The sequence below is a fragment of the Aulostomus chinensis genome, chromosome 9 (genome assembly GCF_037954235.1).
Source record: "Aulostomus chinensis isolate RoL2024-O1b breed Wild chromosome 9, RoL_Achi_v1.0, whole genome shotgun sequence".
NCBI classification, from domain to species: Eukaryota; Metazoa; Chordata; class Actinopteri; order Syngnathiformes; family Aulostomidae; genus Aulostomus; species Aulostomus chinensis.
The window spans coordinates 7,035,998-7,053,287 of NC_141328.1; the positions used below are offsets into that span (position 1 = coordinate 7,035,998).

The following is a 17,290-nucleotide window of genomic DNA, read 5'->3' on the forward strand; positions in this document are numbered from 1 at the left end:
GCAAATACTCCATGCATTTACTTCCATCTTGTCACCTCCAAGAGAGTTTTGAGGTTCAGGTTGCTGTTACTGTATGTATGGGCTGATAGCTTTCCGTTGCATCATTGCTTTTGGGGGGCTTTTTTTTTTTAATGTACATTTTTTAATGTGTATTTTTATGTGATGGATTGATGTCTGACATCCATCACAGGTTTTCTGTCAACTTCAATATTTAACCTCCTATCTTCTTCGATCCTGACAGGATCCAGTCCCAGTGTAGTTGTTCAACTGTGATTGTGCAACCAATTTATTTGCATGGTGACAGGTGTTGTGGAATTATCTTCAGTGACATGAATGGAAACACCAGTGCTTTCTGGATTTTGCTTGACAAGGCAAACTGTTTTGGGATAAAGTTGTGTTCTTGTGTCCGTACCGAGGTCAGCGTGCTGTGATTAAGGAAACAAATTTATCTCAAGCTAACAGTAATATTTTAGATGCTAATTTTTGGGGTTTTTTTGGGGGGTACAGATCCCCCCAAAAAAAATAACACAATTAAAATTCCCTCTAATATCAAAAAATAATTGCAATTAGTTTTTTTTTTTGTTCCAAATCATGCAGCCCTAAGTTATTTGACATTACATTCTTCTCCACGGCAGCTGCCTCTCCAACATGAAGAGGTGTTTGACAAAGTAGTGATGTCATTCATACCTATATTTTAATAGCTCCTCCATAGGTTCAAGTTAAAGCTATATTGTGTCTCGCAAATGTCTTACTCACAAATAATAGCCAAAGATATACAAATACTTTTATGATTCATTTATTGATTAGGATACGATTAATTCACATAGAGGCATGCAATATGGGATTACATTAAGGTTGTAACAGTTGCATCATCACGTAAGCAGTCCCCCAAAATATAACCCAACATGGACACATCCATTCCTCAGTGACATAAATAATGCAAAATTCACTCAATCAGTCCAAATTGTTCATCAAATCCCCGGAAGAAACTAAACATCAGCTTGGTTTGGCTACACTTGAATTGTCGAACATACCGTAAGCAAAAAGCCAGTCCGCAAAAAACTGACATCATGTTATCAATTAGTAAAATAATCAAATAGAATTGTGAAGCTGGAAATGGATGGAAGCCACTTTTAACAAGTAACTGCAGCTGAAGTCTTTGAACGAAGTGCTGGAAGATTTCATGGTAAACGACATGATCTAAAATGTTGTGATGACCTTTCTTTGGTGCTGCATTATGGTCCTGGGCGACTTTGAGTGAGAAGACGGAGTGATTCAAAAATGGGTCCCTGAATAAAATGCTGTTGATTATGGTTTTTTTTGACAAACATTTCGTCACTTCAGTAGAAATTTTGAGCTAAAATGTGTTTGATGGCTAAAAAAATCTTAAGTGTATACATTAGAAAGCACATCCTTGAGTTACGTTTTTCCTATTAATGAAAGCCAGATAACCGTTTCCAGTTTAGGGCCAGTTACAGCACTTGCAGCTGTCATCATAGACCAGAGGGGGGTTGGTTTGGCAGTACTGAATGTAGGTCCGGTCTTCCCAACAGTTGTAGAAAGAAGTGGGATCATTTGGGTTGGTGTGAGGCTCATTACTTAATCCCAGGCATGGACTTTCAGGAGAATCTGAAGAAGAAGAATGAAAGTCAGAGATGGTTTCCGTTGCTCCTGAGTGAAAATCACACGATATGTTATGATACTGTGGGTTTGACTGCTGAACAAAATGAGGATGCATTTCAACTTTGAATAATAGAAGGTCATTAAGTGAGTAAAATATGACTTCATTAATGTTCATGGCACTGAGTGAAATACACAATAGAAACCAACTCATGCCACAATGGTGTTGTCTTTCTTGTCATTTATATTACCTGGAATTAGGACTCCATGCAGGTGGCGGAGGAGGGGGTACTTGCCGTGTCCACATACTCCTTCAAAGTCATCCTGGTCCAGAGACGAGACAAAGACTCCTCCAAAGTTGTTGAGTTTGACATAATTGACCTATGGAGATGAAAAAAAACCCACCTGCTGATTTTGTTCCAATATTTATGCAGTCAATGGGAAATGTTTTTGGAGTGATTTGGAAAGGAATTATCAGGGAATCATTGACTACCTTAGCATCAATGCTGCCTTTGTCATCAAATCCAATCCACTGATCAGACTTGGTTGCATATGGAACTTTCTGATCGGCAATCATTGTGACTGCAGCCTTTTTACAAAAACTGCAAATCTAAAAGGAAAAGTCACATTTTGTGAAATATTCATCAACCAACCAATCAATACAACTGTCTCAAATATGGTGAAAGCCATTTCAATAACTGGTCTACTGATTTTAAAATCATTATGTGCACATTCTGCAGTTTTACCTCATAATAGGCCAACAAGCCTGATTTTTCAGTGTAGTAGCCTTGTTCTCCAGGACCACTGACTGCTGCTCCAACACCATTTTCAGCAGACTTAGAGAGAGTAAAAGATCGGCCAAATGTTGCTACTCCCAGATTAAGTTTTTGCTCATGGGCCCCCTCAGCCTTCCAGTGCTTCATGGCAGCATCCTGACATGTGGAAACAGACACTTAGATTAGAGAACAGAGCTCTAAGTAGAAAGATGTCCATGCTGGAAACCATCAATCTCTGCTGCTTGCCGTGTTGTAGTAGACTGCGTCTCCAGTGTCTGTGCTTCCCTGGTACAAGGGGCTGTGGTGCTTTGTGACACCATCGTCAGGGCGGTGAAGGTCAAAGGTCAACACATTCATGAAATCCAGGTACCTGATGAAATACAGGGGAGGTTATGTTTACCTAAAGATGATGACAGCTACTGATGGACTAATGTTCCAAAACATGTGTTTGTTTACTTGGCAATCTCTGTGACATCATAACTGTCATCGATGACTCCTTTCTCAGCAGAGACACTGGCAGTGAGCAGTAATCTGGGCTGGCCAGATGATGTTGCCTCAGCATCAAAGGCCTCTTTGAGGTCCTATAGAAAAGAGTGGCATATTTAAGTATATAGAGAAAAGCATTTCTCTAACAGTGTCCCAATGGCGAAATGAAGAATCTGACCTTGTACAACAGTTCAAAATCCTTTTTGGTGAGCAGATTTTTTTTTTTGTTGCTCTGCCAGTTCAGGTTTAGTCCATCAAACTTCTTGTTTCTCAGTAGACTGATGGCAGACTGGATGAAGGTCTTCCTTCCTTCTGGTGATGATGCTGCAGTACCCAATCTGCTCAAGGGTTCAACATATCAGAGGTGGAATCATTAGATTAACTGACTGATAGTGGCATCTTTTACTAGGTACAGAGAAATTAAATATATATGTATATGTGTATATATATATACATATATACACATATATGTGTGTGTATATATGTATGTGTGTGTATATATATATACATATATACAGTATGTATATATATATGTATGTGTATATATTATATATACGTATGTGTATATATTATATATGTGTGTGTGTGTGTGTGTGTGTGTGTGTGTGTGTGTGTGTGTGTGTGTGTGTGTGTGTGTGTGTGTGTATATGTATGATACATGTATTTACCTCCAACTTTTTGTGATCAAGTCAACCTCCAAGAGGGTTTTGAGGTCTGGGTTTCTGTTGGAGTATAAACATGCAATGATAAATATTTGATAAAAGAAACAGAAAAGTTGAACAAAATGTGTAGAGTCTGACCTGTTTTTGAGGTTGTTGAAGGACTGATAGCGTTTGCTTGCATCTCTCCATTTGGGGGTCAGTTTGAAGTTTTTGTCAACGTCTGCAGAGCTGTAGATCAGATGACTGCAGATGTGGACTGTTGGACTGATATCAGAAATCTTGAACTTCATTTTCCCACTTCTGCTTCGTGAGTTCCTCTCATATTTACACACCACATTGAAGGCAGAGGCTGAAAAAAAAAGACTGAAATTTTAATGCTGTTTTTGAAAATAATGTTTGGAGTGTTTTGAACTGATCATTGCAGTTGTTAATGGGTGAAAGTTATGAGCTTACCCAGGCTGGTGGCGATCAAACAGAGACCTTCAGAGTGACAGACTTCATCAGTATTGTTCAAAAGCTTATCATGTCAGTAAATCAACAAGTTCTCCAGCCCAAATCACCACCAGTTGTTCATGTAGTGGCACAACCAGTGATCATGTACTTCTTGCTTCTTAAGGGTTACGTTAAGTTAACCCTATCTGTCACTTAAAACAGCAATGTACAGTACAGTAGGTCTTTCCTGGCTTATAGCTTTGATTCCATTCATATTCAGGCTTGCATGTAGATTAGGTTTGTTTTGTCAAATTATGAGACATTTCACTTTCTCTATTAGGGCAGTAGTTGAAAAAAATCCATACAGAAACTCAGCAAAGTGTCTTTTTTACTTGAACTGTGTGCCTTACCTGCAATAAGAATTAGTTTGCCCATGTTGTTGGTCTGTGGTATAAAAGAGAAAGAAGAGGAACATGTTTTAATTGTTTCGTAAAGGAAAAATGTGAGTAAGGCAGATTGAAACTACAAAACAAAGATGATTTTTTTGTGTGAATATGTTTGTATTTCATATTACGTTCAGTGAGGTAACCAATCAAAAGCAGCTGGCTTGAGAAAATTATTTTAGCGATACAAATTTGTGCGTGACCTGATAAGTTGTGGCGCACTAATTCAACGGATCCCTCCAGCAAATTTTGTTTAACTGATTTAGTTGTACAATAACATTTGAAGGATTTTCATCCCATTTCTTTTTAATTTGCCTTATAGATTGAATTGCAAAACTATTTGTTGTGTTTGACAACTATGAGAGGTACTTAAGTAGAGATGCATATGTGCTGTGTTAATTGATAATCTCCTTAATAAAGGATGGTGCTCAACATCCATGTACACATGCTGCTCAATCTTAACCACAGATGTGTGAATGATGAAAGGAACTCCAAGTAATACAGGAACAACAAGTTGGCAAATAACTCCAGACATGTGAGCCAACTGCTGCTTTATAAACATGCTGTGACGAACTTAACAGCTCGCTCTTTCTAGTTATGCTCCTGTTTGGATTTCAAATGAGCTGAACTTTTCTGTGTATTTGAATCCAGCATGGGATCGAATCAAAGCAGCTCTCATCCATTTGAACAATTCTGGTTTTGTGCTTTTAACAATGTGAATTTAAAAAACAAAAAAGATTGATAATGATTTTAACAATAATCATGATCATCTCAGGCTGAATTATAGAGCTTGAGTTTCAAAGGCAGCACATTTCTGAGAATTTTTTAAAATGTGGGAAGTCAAAGTGAAGATTACACTTACAGAGTGCAAGTCAAAGGAAGCTCTCTACTGTGACTGATGGATGTGTTTTGGATCTCCTGTGGACGGCTGATTCTCCTGTCGATGGCTGGTTTGTCTGCTGATGTGTGGTTCTCCTGTCGATGGCTGGTTCAGCTGAGGATTGGTTGGTTTGCGATCAGATTTAAATAAGGCAAAAAGGTGTCACGTTTGGCAATTAAATAGGGTGTGGGTAATTTGTCTATTGTATCAGTGTTGGGTCAGGTCAGGTAAAATGAGGTCATATGATCACAAGTGGATGAGAAAGCTTAAGTGGCAGAGGCATTTCACAAACAGGGTAAACTGTCCTTCCTGGTAACGGACTGTCATAGTTTTACTGTAGAAAAGTATTTAGCACGAGTCATAGGTTTTCAGGTCAGAAATCTGTCCGTAGGTGTGCTGCGATGATTATTGTGCTCAAAAAAATATCAGCGTGCCATGAGAGTGCAGACACAGGCCAACAGCCAATGACTAGCATTTATTGTTTTGAACTTGGGTACTACCTTATAGAGATTTGCTACACCGATTGGTTCAAATATAATCATCATATGATCATTTATTTTCTCTACTGAGGAGGCAATCAGGCACTTTCATATCTGACAAAGCTCAGTCCCCTATTATGACCTAAGCCTGCACCTTGACCACACCCCTTTCTTCCCTCATGTCTCTGGATCTCAGGGTATCAGCCTGCACCTGAACCTTAATGCCGCTCCGGTCCCTCCCCTCCTCTAATCAGTCATCAGTGAATTAAAGTCATTACCAATCAATCAACTGCCAGCGTGATTGTATTTGGGAGCATACAAGTGCAATCTATATCCCCTCTAATATCCATTTGAACAATTCTGGTTACGTTGTGCTTTTAACAATCTGAATTAAAAAAAAAAAAAAAAGATTGATAAGGATTTATGCAATCTAGCAAAAACATGGACCCAGCACACACTTCCCTTGTCAAGAATTGTTTTGAATGGATTGAAGGAGTCCTCCAGCAACACAAGGTCCACACTGCATCTACCTCAGCTGAGGCCAAACAGGCTGCAAGCATGCAGGAACAGGCTCTCTCCTCCCTGGCAAGCCAAGTGCAGCAACTAAGGGCAGTCATCACCCAGTTAGCCCCTGTTAGCTCTGCCTCTGCCTCCTTTTTACACGGTTCAACTTCTCTGTGTTCTCCCGCCCTGGGTCCAGAAACATCAAGCTGATGCTGTATCATGACAGTTTCTTAGGAAAAATTCCCCTGTTGAGGCTGCTCCTCTCCTGCAGCCTCCCCTTTTCCCTGCCCTTGAAACAGAGGCTTCTTGCCCCTCCGTGGAAGCGTTCATCAAGCGCTGTCCACACACCTGGACTCAAGCCCACAATTCCCTGCAACGCTACATCGATCGCTACACCACAGCTGTAACCGTCACTCAAGCCCCTGCTTACTAGGTTGGCCATCGGCTTTAGCTTTCCACCGAGGACCTGCCCCTCCATGTGGTGCCAATAAGTTGGCACCCAGGGTGATTGGTACATTCCCCATCCTAAAAATAATAAAACCAGTAGTGGTGAAGACCAAGCTCCCCCAGTCTATGTGTTTTCATCCCACCTACCATGTCTCAAAAATCATACCTGCTCCAGAAAGCCCCTTGGTACCCCCAACACCTCCTTCTCCTCGTATGATTGAAGGTGAGCCTGTTTGTGAGCCTCCATACAGGGGAAGGTCCTTGGTTGAAAGCCAAAGTCTATGTCCAACCTGATAATAATAAGAAGCTAAAGGTTGCACATTTGAACATGGGAGATCATGGGTAAGGACAATACTCATACTGTCCACAGGGTGTCTCTCTGACTGGATGAAGTTGTTTTCTCCATTTGTTGATGATGCCACTTTATGGAATCTGGTAAAGGGTTCAAAACGTCAGAGGTGGAATCATTCAATGAACCTACTGATAGTGATAGCTTTTGCTATGGGTTTTGTGTGACATATCTTTCATGTTCGCTGTCAGTGCAAGAAAATACCAAGTAAAAGGGCAAAGGTGTCATGATCAGAGAGGCTGGTTTACTGTCAGCTATAAATAAGATACAAAGGTGTCAGGATGTAGCAGGAAGTGGAGTGACTAATTTGTCCGTTGTTTCAATGCAGGGTTTGATCTAGGTCACAAAACCATGAGCTAGACGGAACTTTTGAAGTGGCAGAGGCATATTCATACACTGGGTAGACTGGTCCTTACAGGTAAAAGATGGTTACGGTTTCATTATCGGAGCACATTACAAAGTGTTGAGCACAAGTTTTAGGTTTTTACATCAGACATATAGGGCAGGAGGTTTGATACGAAAAGTATTGTGTTCAAAAAAGTATCCCAACGTGTCCTGAGTGTGCGGATATAAGTCTAACATGGTCTAAGTCTAACAGTCTAATGATGTCAGTCTTTTCCTCATTAGAGGATAAGAAAATTTACACACCCAGCTTGGTTAAAATATCTGATGCTGACAAACGTCACGCTGAAATACCAGCTTCTGGGGACACTAATAATGACACTAGGTGAAGCATTGCATGCAAATATTACAAATGACCTGCTTCTCTAATGACTGAAGCTCATGAAACCTGTGAGCTTGGTGTTTTATTTTCCGTTGAGCTATGATAACGATTATCATTTTAATATATTACACATGATGTTATAGTAATACTAAGTTTTGATACAAAAAGATACCGAGCTATTTAAAATCTATGCTCAAAATTTTTTTTCCTATGTCCACAATGAGGCGTGATGAAACCTCCAATAGATGAATAACAAAAAAAATAGTTCCAGCGGGCAGGGCAGTTTTACAATAGCTTGATTCAGTCAGCCATAACTCAAGCAAAGAGGGATGTTTCAAGTAGATTGGCATGGAAATATCATCCTTAAAAAAAAACAAGTTTCACCTATATTTTACCTCATTTATTCAAGTGACTGTGTAAGTGATGTTTTCTTAAGTTCATCTCTTTTCAATCCTCCAATTAATGACTTGCATATCTGTACTGTTTGTACAATGTTAGTCAAGATGGATCCCCGTTCTTTTCCATACCAAAACAAATCTTTGATTGCAAATGAAGGACGTAGAACCTGATATGTTTCTTTTGGTTTCGGAAACATCGGACAAACACCAGAGTCAGCTGGCCTCTTGACACACCCATCCAAATGGTGGTGACAATACTACAGACTAAGGTGGAGCTGCAATGATTCACTGTAAAATTAGATTATCAGGCTAATTGCGGATGTACAGAAGATTAAATGATTACTTGGCAATAATTGTTTCATCCTCAGAAATCAAATACTGTCACCTGTTCTTCGAAACAGACTCAACTAAGAGTAAATGCAGTATACGTACTACAGATTTTGGTGCTGTTTGCTTGTTGGGGATTTTTGGACGAATGCAAACAAAACTAGAAGGTAACAGTGATTTGGTCATTCAAGGCAAGTTTCCTCTGGCTCACTTCAGCTTGAGTCAGGTGAGGATGGCTTGGTACAGCTCGGTATGGGTGCGTTTCCACGAGCACAGGGTAGCACGTCAGCGTGGTACACGTGTACACGCACTTAGACTATTGTCAATTGAATGGTGATTAAGTGATTTGAACAGAATGCATTCATTTGTCTGTCACTCAACTATGCCATACTGAAGGTTCATGTCAACACCAACTGTGGAGAAGAATTTTGTGCCTGAGAACACACAAACTACCTGCCTCTCAACCCAGTTGCTGAAACCTCAAATCACATAAAACAACTAGGTCAAGTGCATCTTTTTCCTTCAATTCAAAATTCCTCGAGCAGCTTCATAATGAGGTTAAGAGGAAATTCTGTCTCCCAGTTTCATTTAGGAGAACTCTTACTGCTAAGACAAACTGTTGCAAACTGTGCTTTAGTCATCAAAAAGAGCACAACTTCCACATGCATAATTTTCATTTACCTCCTTAACAATCATTGTCACATCCTTGGTGAAGCTGGAAGACTTGGTAAAACTGAAGTTAAGCTCTGTGGATCTCAAAAACAGGGATAAACTACATTCATTTACATAATATACGGTGAAAGGAATAATTTACCATAGGACTAAGATCTGGACACATTCCATTTCATCTGACATCTTGCCCCCAACAAAAACAAAAGCAAAAATATGTTGTTGTTGATTTATTGATATGGTAATATTGATCAGGGTAGTACTTGTTTGCATGTAGGCATGGATACGTGTGGAAGCATTAGCAGAGTATACAACACATCCATTCAGCAGAGAGATAAACAATGATATAATCAATAAAAATAATCAAATACAGCAACCACGCAACATCACAACACACCAAAGTAGTAAGATACACTGGAACTGGCAAATGTGCGAATATTTTATTTGAATTGGTAATTATATTAAATGTTATTGTAAAGTTAAATATGGAGAGGAGCCACGCTTAAAAGGCAATTTTGATCCCCTAAAAACAGCAATTAGCAAGCACTTTTGACATAATATTCAAGAATCAGAAGGAAATCATATATGGCTTAAAACAATGCATCCCTCAGTGTTGACAGGAATAATCAGCAAAAATGGGAAATAGCCATGGACCTGCTACCCATTAATATTGTCACAGCATTTGCAGATGTCATTGTACATTGTTGTTAGTGGGCAGTCAATTTTTGAACCATGTATCCCATTACAGAGGTAGAAGCCGTATGGATCTTCAGGGTCAGCTACAATACCAGAGGTGCTTTCATTACAAGGGCCCACATCAATTTCTGAAAAAAAGAGGAGAAAAAGAAAAATATGACTGTGTTATTGTTGATACTATTGAGTGATATATCGAAGCGAAGTAAAATCTGGTCAACTGGACGTAAGTTTATCTTGAAGACGTTTCACCTCTCATCCGAGAGGCTTCTTCAGTTGTAGTGAAGAGTGTGGAAACTCCAGCTTATAAACCTATGTGGGAGTGGTCAGTGCTATTGTGGTGGAAACGACCCTCCCGAGACTCACCTGGCCTCTCCAAACGACAGTCGTTGTGCGGTGTCAGGGAGTTTCAGGGGTGGTCGTTAGGGAGTTTCACCGACCACTCAGATGCTAATGGGCTGTGCTGGCATCAGCCGTTCCACATGGGTCTTTCAGCTGAGCTCTTTGGGGAAGCTTTGAAAGGACTTGGTTGTAAATAGGTGAAAGGAAATGTCGCAGTCCACCTCCTCTGTTCAAAGATGGTTTCTCTATCCTGACGTGGATGGCTTCTTTAACTCCTCTTTCAAACCATCTGTCCTCTCTGTCGAGAATTTGGACATGGTCGTCCTGGAAGGAGTGGCTTTCCTCCTTGAGGTGGAGGAAAACCGCTGAGTCCTGTCCTCCAGAGTTGGCTCTTCTATGTTGGGCCATGCGCTTGTTGAGGGGCTGTTTGGTTTCCCCTATGTAGAGATCCGTGCAGGCCTCACTGCATCTGACAGCGTATACCAGATTGCTTTTCTGGCTGTGAGGGGTGGGATCTTTGGGGTGAACCAGTCTTTGTCTCAGAGTGTTGTCTGGTTTAAAAGACACAGGGATGCGGTGCTTATTATAGATTCTCCTTAATTTCTCAGAAACCCCTGCCACATAGGGGATCACTATGTTTTTTCTCCTGCCTTCTTCATCTTCCCTCCTCCTGGAGCTCTCCTCCTTTCTGGACCTGGAAGAGGATTTTACAAAGGTCCAGTCTGGGAAGCCACAAGTTTTAAGTGCTCTTTTCCATCAATCAAACATCTCCATCAAGAAAACTGCAAATCTGAAAGGCAAAGTCACTCATCAGATTTTTGTGAAATATTAATCAACCAATCAATCAATTGAAATGTCTCTGACTGATATGTAGAAATGCTATAATTTCCATCCATTTCAAGATCCTGCATGATAAGAAAACGGGACAATTTGTAAGCCTCTGATTTTGAGATATAACGTTAAGATTTTCCAAGTTCAATCCACCATCATCCTATGGAATCATCAGATGAACTGATAGTGATATCTGTAATAGGCATTCCATCAACATGTCCTGTGCGACATAGGAAAAGAAACACTGTGCAATGCAAAGAAATTCCAAATAAAAGGGCAAGCTTTGATTGTCAGAAAACTGCAAACATTTTCTACCGCCGTGACAATTTGTGTTTGCTCTGGAACAGAAAGCAAATACTCCATGTATTTACTTCCATCTTGTCACCTCCAAGAGAGTTTTGAGGTTCAGGTTGCTGTTACTGTATGTAAGGGCTGATAGCTTTCCGTTGCATCATTGCTTTTGGGGGGCTTTTTTTTTTTAATGTACATTTTTTAATGTGTATTTTTATGTGATGGATTGATGTCTGACATCCATCACAGGTTTTCTGTCAACTTCAATATTTAGCCTCCCATCTTCTTCGATCCTGACAGGATCCAGTCCCAGTGTAGTTGTTCAACTGTGATTGTGCAACCAATTTATTTGCATGGTGACAGGTGTTGTGGAATTATCTTCAGTGACATGAATGGAAACACCAGTGCTTTCTGGATTTTGCTTGACAAGGCAAACTGTTTTGGGATAAAGTTGTGTTCTTGTGTCCGTACCGAGGTCAGCGTGCTGTGATTAAGGAAACAAATTTATCTCACGCTAACAGTAATATTTTAGATGCTAATTTTGGTTTTTTTTTGGGGGGGTACAGATCCCAAAAAAAAACAATAACACAATTAAAATTCCCTCTAATATCAAAAAATAATTGCAATTAGTTTTTTTTTTTGTTCCAAATCATGCAGCCCTAAGTTATTTGACATTACATTCTTCTCCACGGCAGCTGCCTCTCCAACATGAAGAGGTGTTTGACAAAGTAGTGATGTCATTCATACCTATATTTTAATAGCTCCTCCATAGGTTCAAGTTAAAGCTATATTGTGTCTCGCAAATGTCTTACTCACAAATAATAGCCAAAGATATACAAATACTTTTATGATTCATTTATTGATTAGGATACGATTAATTCACATAGAGGCATGCAATATGGGATTACATTAAGGTTGTAACAGTTGCATCATCACGTAAGCAGTCCCCCAAAATATAACCCAACATGGACACATCCATTCCTCAGTGACATAAATAATGCTAAATTCACTCAATCAGTCCAAATTGTTCATCAAATCCCCGGAAGAAACTAAACATCAGCTTGGTTTGGCTACACTTGAATTGTCGAACATACCGTAAGCAAAAAGCCAGTCCACAAAAAACTGACATCATGTTATCAATTAGTAAAATAATCAAATAGAATTGTGAAGCTGGAAATGGATGGAAGCCACTTTTAACAAGTAACTGCAGCTGAAGTCTTCGAACGAAGTGCTGGAAGATTTCATGGTAAACGACATGATCTAAAATGTTGTGATGACCTTTCTTTGGTGCTGCATTATGGTCCTGGGCGACTTTGAGTGAGAAGACGGAGTGATTCAAAAATGGGTCCCTGAATAAAATGCTGTTGATTATGGTTTTTTTTGACAAACATTTCGTCACTTCAGTAGAAATTTTGAGCTAAAATGTGTTTGATGGCTAAAAAAATCTTAAGTGTATACATTAGAAAGCACATCCTTGAGTTACGTTTTTCCTATTAATGAAAGCCAGATAACCGTTTCCAGTTTAGGGCCAGTTACAGCACTTGCAGCTGTCATCATAGACCAGAGGGGGGTTGGTTTGGCAGTACTGAATGTAGGTCCGGTCTTCCCAACAGTTGTAGAAAGAAGTGGGATCATTTGGGTTGGTGTGAGGCTCATTACTTAATCCCAGGCATGGACTTTCAGGAGAATCTGAAGAAGAAGAATGAAAGTCAGAGATGGTTTCCGTTGCTCCTGAGTGAAAATCACACGATATGTTATGATACTGTGGGTTTGACTGCTGAACAAAATGAGGATGCATTTCAACTTTGAATAATAGAAGGTCATTAAGTGAGTAAAATATGACTTCATTCATGTTCATGGCACTGAGTGAAATACACAATAGAAACCAACTCATGCCACAATGGTGTTGTCTTTCTTGTCATTTATATTACCTGGAATTAGGACTCCATGCAGGTGGCGGAGGAGGGGGTACTTGCCGTGTCCACATACTCCTTCAAAGTCATCCTGGTCCAGAGACGAGACAAAGACTCCTCCAAAGTTGTTGAGTTTGACATAATTGACCTATGGAGATGAAAAAAAACCCACCTGCTGATTTTGTTCCAATATTTATGCAGTTAATGGGAAATGTTTTTGGAGTGATTTGGAAAGGAATTATCAGGGAATCATTGACTACCTTAGCATCAATGCTGCCTTTGTCATCAAATCCAATCCACTGATCAGACTTGGTTGCATATGGAACTTTCTGATCGGCAATCATTGTGACTGCAGCCTTTTTACAAAAACTGCAAATCTAAAAGGAAAAGTCACATTTTGTGAAATATTCATCAACCAACCAATCAATACAACTGTCTCAAATATGGTGAAAGCCATTTCAATAACTGGTCTACTGATTTTAAAATCATTATGTGCACATTCTGCAGTTTTACCTCATAATAGGCCAACAAGCCTGATTTTTCAGTGTAGTAGCCTTGTTCTCCAGGACCACTGACTGCTGCTCCAACACCATTTTCAGCAGACTTAGAGAGAGTAAAAGATCGGCCAAATGTTGCTACTCCCAGATTAAGTTTTTGCTCATGGGCCCCCTCAGCCTTCCAGTGCTTCATGGCAGCATCCTGACATGTGGAAACAGACACTTAGATTAGAGAACAGAGCTCTAAGTAGAAAGATGTCCATGCTGGAAACCATCAATCTCTGCTGCTTGCCGTGTTGTAGTAGACTGCGTCTCCAGTGTCTGTGCTTCCCTGGTACAAGGGGCTGTGGTGCTTTGTGACACCATCGTCAGGGCGGTGAAGGTCAAAGGTCAACACATTCATGAAATCCAGGTACCTGATGAAATACAGGGGAGGTTATGTTTACCTAAAGATGATGACAGCTACTGATGGACTAATGTTCCAAAACATGTGTTTGTTTACTTGGCAATCTCTGTGACATCATAACTGTCATCGATGACTCCTTTCTCAGCAGAGACACTGGCAGTGAGCAGTAATCTGGGCTGGCCAGATGATGTTGCCTCAGCATCAAAGGCCTCTTTGAGGTCCTATAGAAAAGAGTGGCATATTTAAGTATATAGAGAAAAGCATTTCTCTAACAGTGTCCCAGTGGCGAAATGAAGAATCTGACCTTGTACAACAGTTCAAAATCCTTTTTGGTGAGCAGATTTTTTTTTTTGTTGCTCTGCCAGTTCAGGTTTAGTCCATCAAACTTCTTGTTTCTCAGTAGACTGATGGCAGACTGGATGAAGGTCTTCCTTCCTTCTGGTGATGATGCTGCAGTACCCAATCTGCTCAAGGGTTCAACATATCAGAGGTGGAATCATTAGATTAACTGACTGATAGTGGCATCTTTTACTAGGTACAGAGAAATTAAATATATATGTATATGTGTATATATATATACATATATACACATATATGTGTGTGTATATATGTATGTGTGTATATATATATACATATATACAGTATGTATATATATGTATGTGTATATATTATATATACGTATGTGTATATATTATATATGTGTGTGTGTGTGTGTGTGTGTGTGTGTGTGTGTGTGTGTGTATATGTATGATACATGTATTTACCTCCAACTTTTTGTGATCAAGTCAACCTCCAAGAGGGTTTTGAGGTCTGGGTTTCTGTTGGAGTATAAACATGCAATGATAAATATTTGATAAAAGAAACAGAAAAGTTGCACAAAATGTGTAGAGTCTGACCTGTTTTTGAGGTTGTTGAAGGACTGATAGCGTTTGCTTGCATCTCTCCATTTGGGGGTCAGTTTGAAGTTTTTGTCAACGTCTGCAGAGCTGTAGATCAGATGACTGCAGATGTGGACTGATGGACTGATATCAGAAATCTTGAACTTCATTTTCCCACTTCTGCTTCGTGAGTTCCTCTCATATTTACACACCACATTGAAGGCAGAGGCTGAAAAAAAAAGACTGAAATTTTAATGCTGTTTTTGAAAATAATGTTTGGAGTGTTTTGAACTGATCATTGCAGTTGTTAATGGGTGAAAGTTATGAGCTTACCCAGGCTGGTGGCGATCAAACAGAGACCTTCAGAGTGACAGACTTCATCAGTATTGTTCAAAAGCTTATCATGTCAGTAAATCAACAAGTTCTCCAGCCCAAATCACCACCAGTTGTTCATGTAGTGGCACAACCAGTGATCATGTACTTCTTGCTTCTTAAGGGTTACGTTAAGTTAACCCTATCTGTCACTTAAAACAGCAATGTACAGTACAGTAGGTCTTTCCTGGCTTATAGCTTTGATTCCATTCATATTCAGGCTTGCATGTAGATTAGGTTTGTTTTGTCAAATTATGAGACATTTCACTTTCTCTATTAGGGCAGTAGTTGAAAAAAATCCATACAGAAACTCAGCAAAGTGTCTTTTTTACTTGAACTGTGTGCCTTACCTGCAATAAGAATTAGTTTGCCCATGTTGTTGGTCTGTGGTATAAAAGAGAAAGAAGAGGAACATGTTTTAATTGTTTCGTAAAGGAAAAATGTGAGTAAGGCAGATTGAAACTACAAAACAAAGATGATTTTTTTGTGTGAATATGTTTGTATTTCATATTACGTTCAGTGAGGTAACCAATCAAAAGCAGCTGGCTTGAGAAAATTATTTTAGCGATACAAATTTGTGCGTGACCTGATAAGTTGTGGCGCACTAATTCAACGGATCCCTCCAGCAAATTTTGTTTAACTGATTTAGTTGTACAATAACATTTGAAGGATTTTCATCCCATTTCTTTTTAATTTGCCTTATAGATTGAATTGCAAAACTATTTGTTGTGTTTGACAACTATGAGAGGTACTTAAGTAGAGATGCATATGTGCTGTGTTAATTGATAATCTCCTTAATAAAGGATGGTGCTCAACATGCAAATACACATGCTGCTCAATCTTAACCACAGATGTGTGAATGATGAAAGGAACTCCAAGTAATACAGGAACAACAAGTTGGCAAATAACTCCAGACATGTGAGCCAACTGCTGCTTTATAAACATGCTGTGACGAACTTAACAGCTCGCTCTTTCTAGTTATGCTCCTGTTTGGATTTCAAATGAGCTGAACTTTTCTGTGTATTTGAATCCAGCATGGGATCGAATCAAAGCAGCTCTCATCCATTTGAACAATTCTGGTTTTGTGCTTTTAACAATGTGAATTTAAAAAACAAAAAAGATTGATAATGATTTTAACAATAATCATGATCATCTCAGGCTGAATTATAGAGCTTGAGTTTCAAAGGCAGCACATTTCTGAGAATTTTTTAAAATGTGGGAAGTCAAAGTGAAGATTACACTTACAGAGTGCAAGTCAAAGGAAGCTCTCTACTGTGACTGATGGATGTGTTTTGGATCTCCTGTGGACGGCTGATTCTCCTGTCGATGGCTGGTTTGTCTGCTGATGTGTGGTTCTCCTGTCGATGGCTGGTTCAGCTGAGGATTGGTTGGTTTGCGATCAGATTTAAATAAGGCAAAAAGGTGTCACGTTTGGCAATTAAATAGGGTGTGGGTAATTTGTCTATTGTATCAGTGTTGGGTCAGGTCAGGTAAAATGAGGTCATATGATCACAAGTGGATGAGAAAGCTTAAGTGGCAGAGGCATTTCACAAACAGGGTAAACTGTCCTTCCTGGTAACGGACTGTCATAGTTTTACTGTAGAAAAGTATTTAGCACGAGTCATAGGTTTTCAGGTCAGAAATCTGTCCGTAGGTGTGCTGCGATGATTATTGTGCTCAAAAAAATATCAGCGTGCCATGAGAGTGCAGACACAGGCCAACAGCCAATGACTAGCATTTATTGTTTTGAACTTGGGTACTACCTTATAGAGATTTGCTACACCGATTGGTTCAAATATAATCATCATATGATCATTTATTTTCTCTACTGAGGAGGCAATCAGGCACTTTCATATCTGACAAAGCTCATA

At 39.5% G+C, this 17,290-nt stretch overlaps 2 protein-coding genes across 4 annotated transcripts; both read right to left on the reverse strand.

The window, feature by feature from the left end:
* Positions 1 to 823: 823 nt before the first annotated feature.
* On the reverse strand, positions 824 to 5,517 carry LOC147255623 (acidic mammalian chitinase-like). 2 transcript variants are annotated; one of them, XM_086212593.1, is made up of 12 exons: positions 5,282 to 5,517; positions 4,387 to 4,420; positions 3,998 to 4,024; positions 3,683 to 3,893; positions 3,551 to 3,604; positions 3,061 to 3,220; positions 2,853 to 2,977; positions 2,643 to 2,766; positions 2,367 to 2,552; positions 2,114 to 2,230; positions 1,872 to 2,001; positions 824 to 1,629 (listed from the first exon to the last, which is right to left on the reverse strand). In XM_086212593.1, exons 2-12 carry the CDS (start codon positions 4,409 to 4,411, stop codon positions 1,463 to 1,465), a joined length of 1,326 nt encoding a protein of 441 aa, XP_086068719.1. In that variant the 5' UTR covers positions 4,412 to 4,420; positions 5,282 to 5,517; the 3' UTR covers positions 824 to 1,462. The 2 variants fall into 2 exon arrangements, with proteins under 2 accessions (XP_086068719.1, XP_086068720.1); XM_086212594.1 differs by lacking the exon at positions 3,998 to 4,024.
* Positions 5,518 to 12,213: 6,696 nt separating this feature from the next.
* Positions 12,214 to 16,900, reverse strand: LOC147255624 (acidic mammalian chitinase-like). 2 transcript variants are annotated; one of them, XM_086212595.1, is made up of 12 exons: positions 16,665 to 16,900; positions 15,770 to 15,803; positions 15,381 to 15,407; positions 15,066 to 15,276; positions 14,934 to 14,987; positions 14,474 to 14,633; positions 14,266 to 14,390; positions 14,056 to 14,179; positions 13,780 to 13,965; positions 13,527 to 13,643; positions 13,285 to 13,414; positions 12,214 to 13,042 (listed from the first exon to the last, which is right to left on the reverse strand). In XM_086212595.1, exons 2-12 carry the CDS (start codon positions 15,792 to 15,794, stop codon positions 12,876 to 12,878), a joined length of 1,326 nt encoding a protein of 441 aa, XP_086068721.1. In that variant the 5' UTR covers positions 15,795 to 15,803; positions 16,665 to 16,900; the 3' UTR covers positions 12,214 to 12,875. The 2 variants fall into 2 exon arrangements, with proteins under 2 accessions (XP_086068721.1, XP_086068722.1); XM_086212596.1 differs by lacking the exon at positions 15,381 to 15,407.
* Between the last annotated feature and the right edge of the window lie 390 nt (positions 16,901 to 17,290).

What these genes read in the sequence shown, in the direction of transcription:
- LOC147255623 (XM_086212593.1), bottom strand. Translation starts at nt 4,411, where the DNA reads ATGGGCAAACTAATTCTTATTGCAG. An exon ending in ATTTTGAACTGTTGTACAAG is followed by an intron (nt 2,978 to 3,060) that starts GTCAGATTCTTC and finishes TCTTTTCTATAG; the next exon opens with GACCTCAAAGAGGCCTTTGA. An exon ending in AAGGCAGCATTGATGCTAAG is followed by an intron (nt 2,002 to 2,113) that starts GTAGTCAATGAT and finishes TCATCTCCATAG; the next exon opens with GTCAATTATGTCAAACTCAA.
- LOC147255624 (XM_086212595.1), bottom strand. Translation starts at nt 15,794, where the DNA reads ATGGGCAAACTAATTCTTATTGCAG. An exon ending in GCTTGTTGGCCTATTATGAG is followed by an intron (nt 13,644 to 13,779) that starts GTAAAACTGCAG and finishes TTTTCCTTTTAG; the next exon opens with ATTTGCAGTTTTTGTAAAAA. An exon ending in GCATGGAGTCCTAATTCCAG is followed by an intron (nt 13,043 to 13,284) that starts GTAATATAAATG and finishes CTTCTTCTTCAG; the next exon opens with ATTCTCCTGAAAGTCCATGC.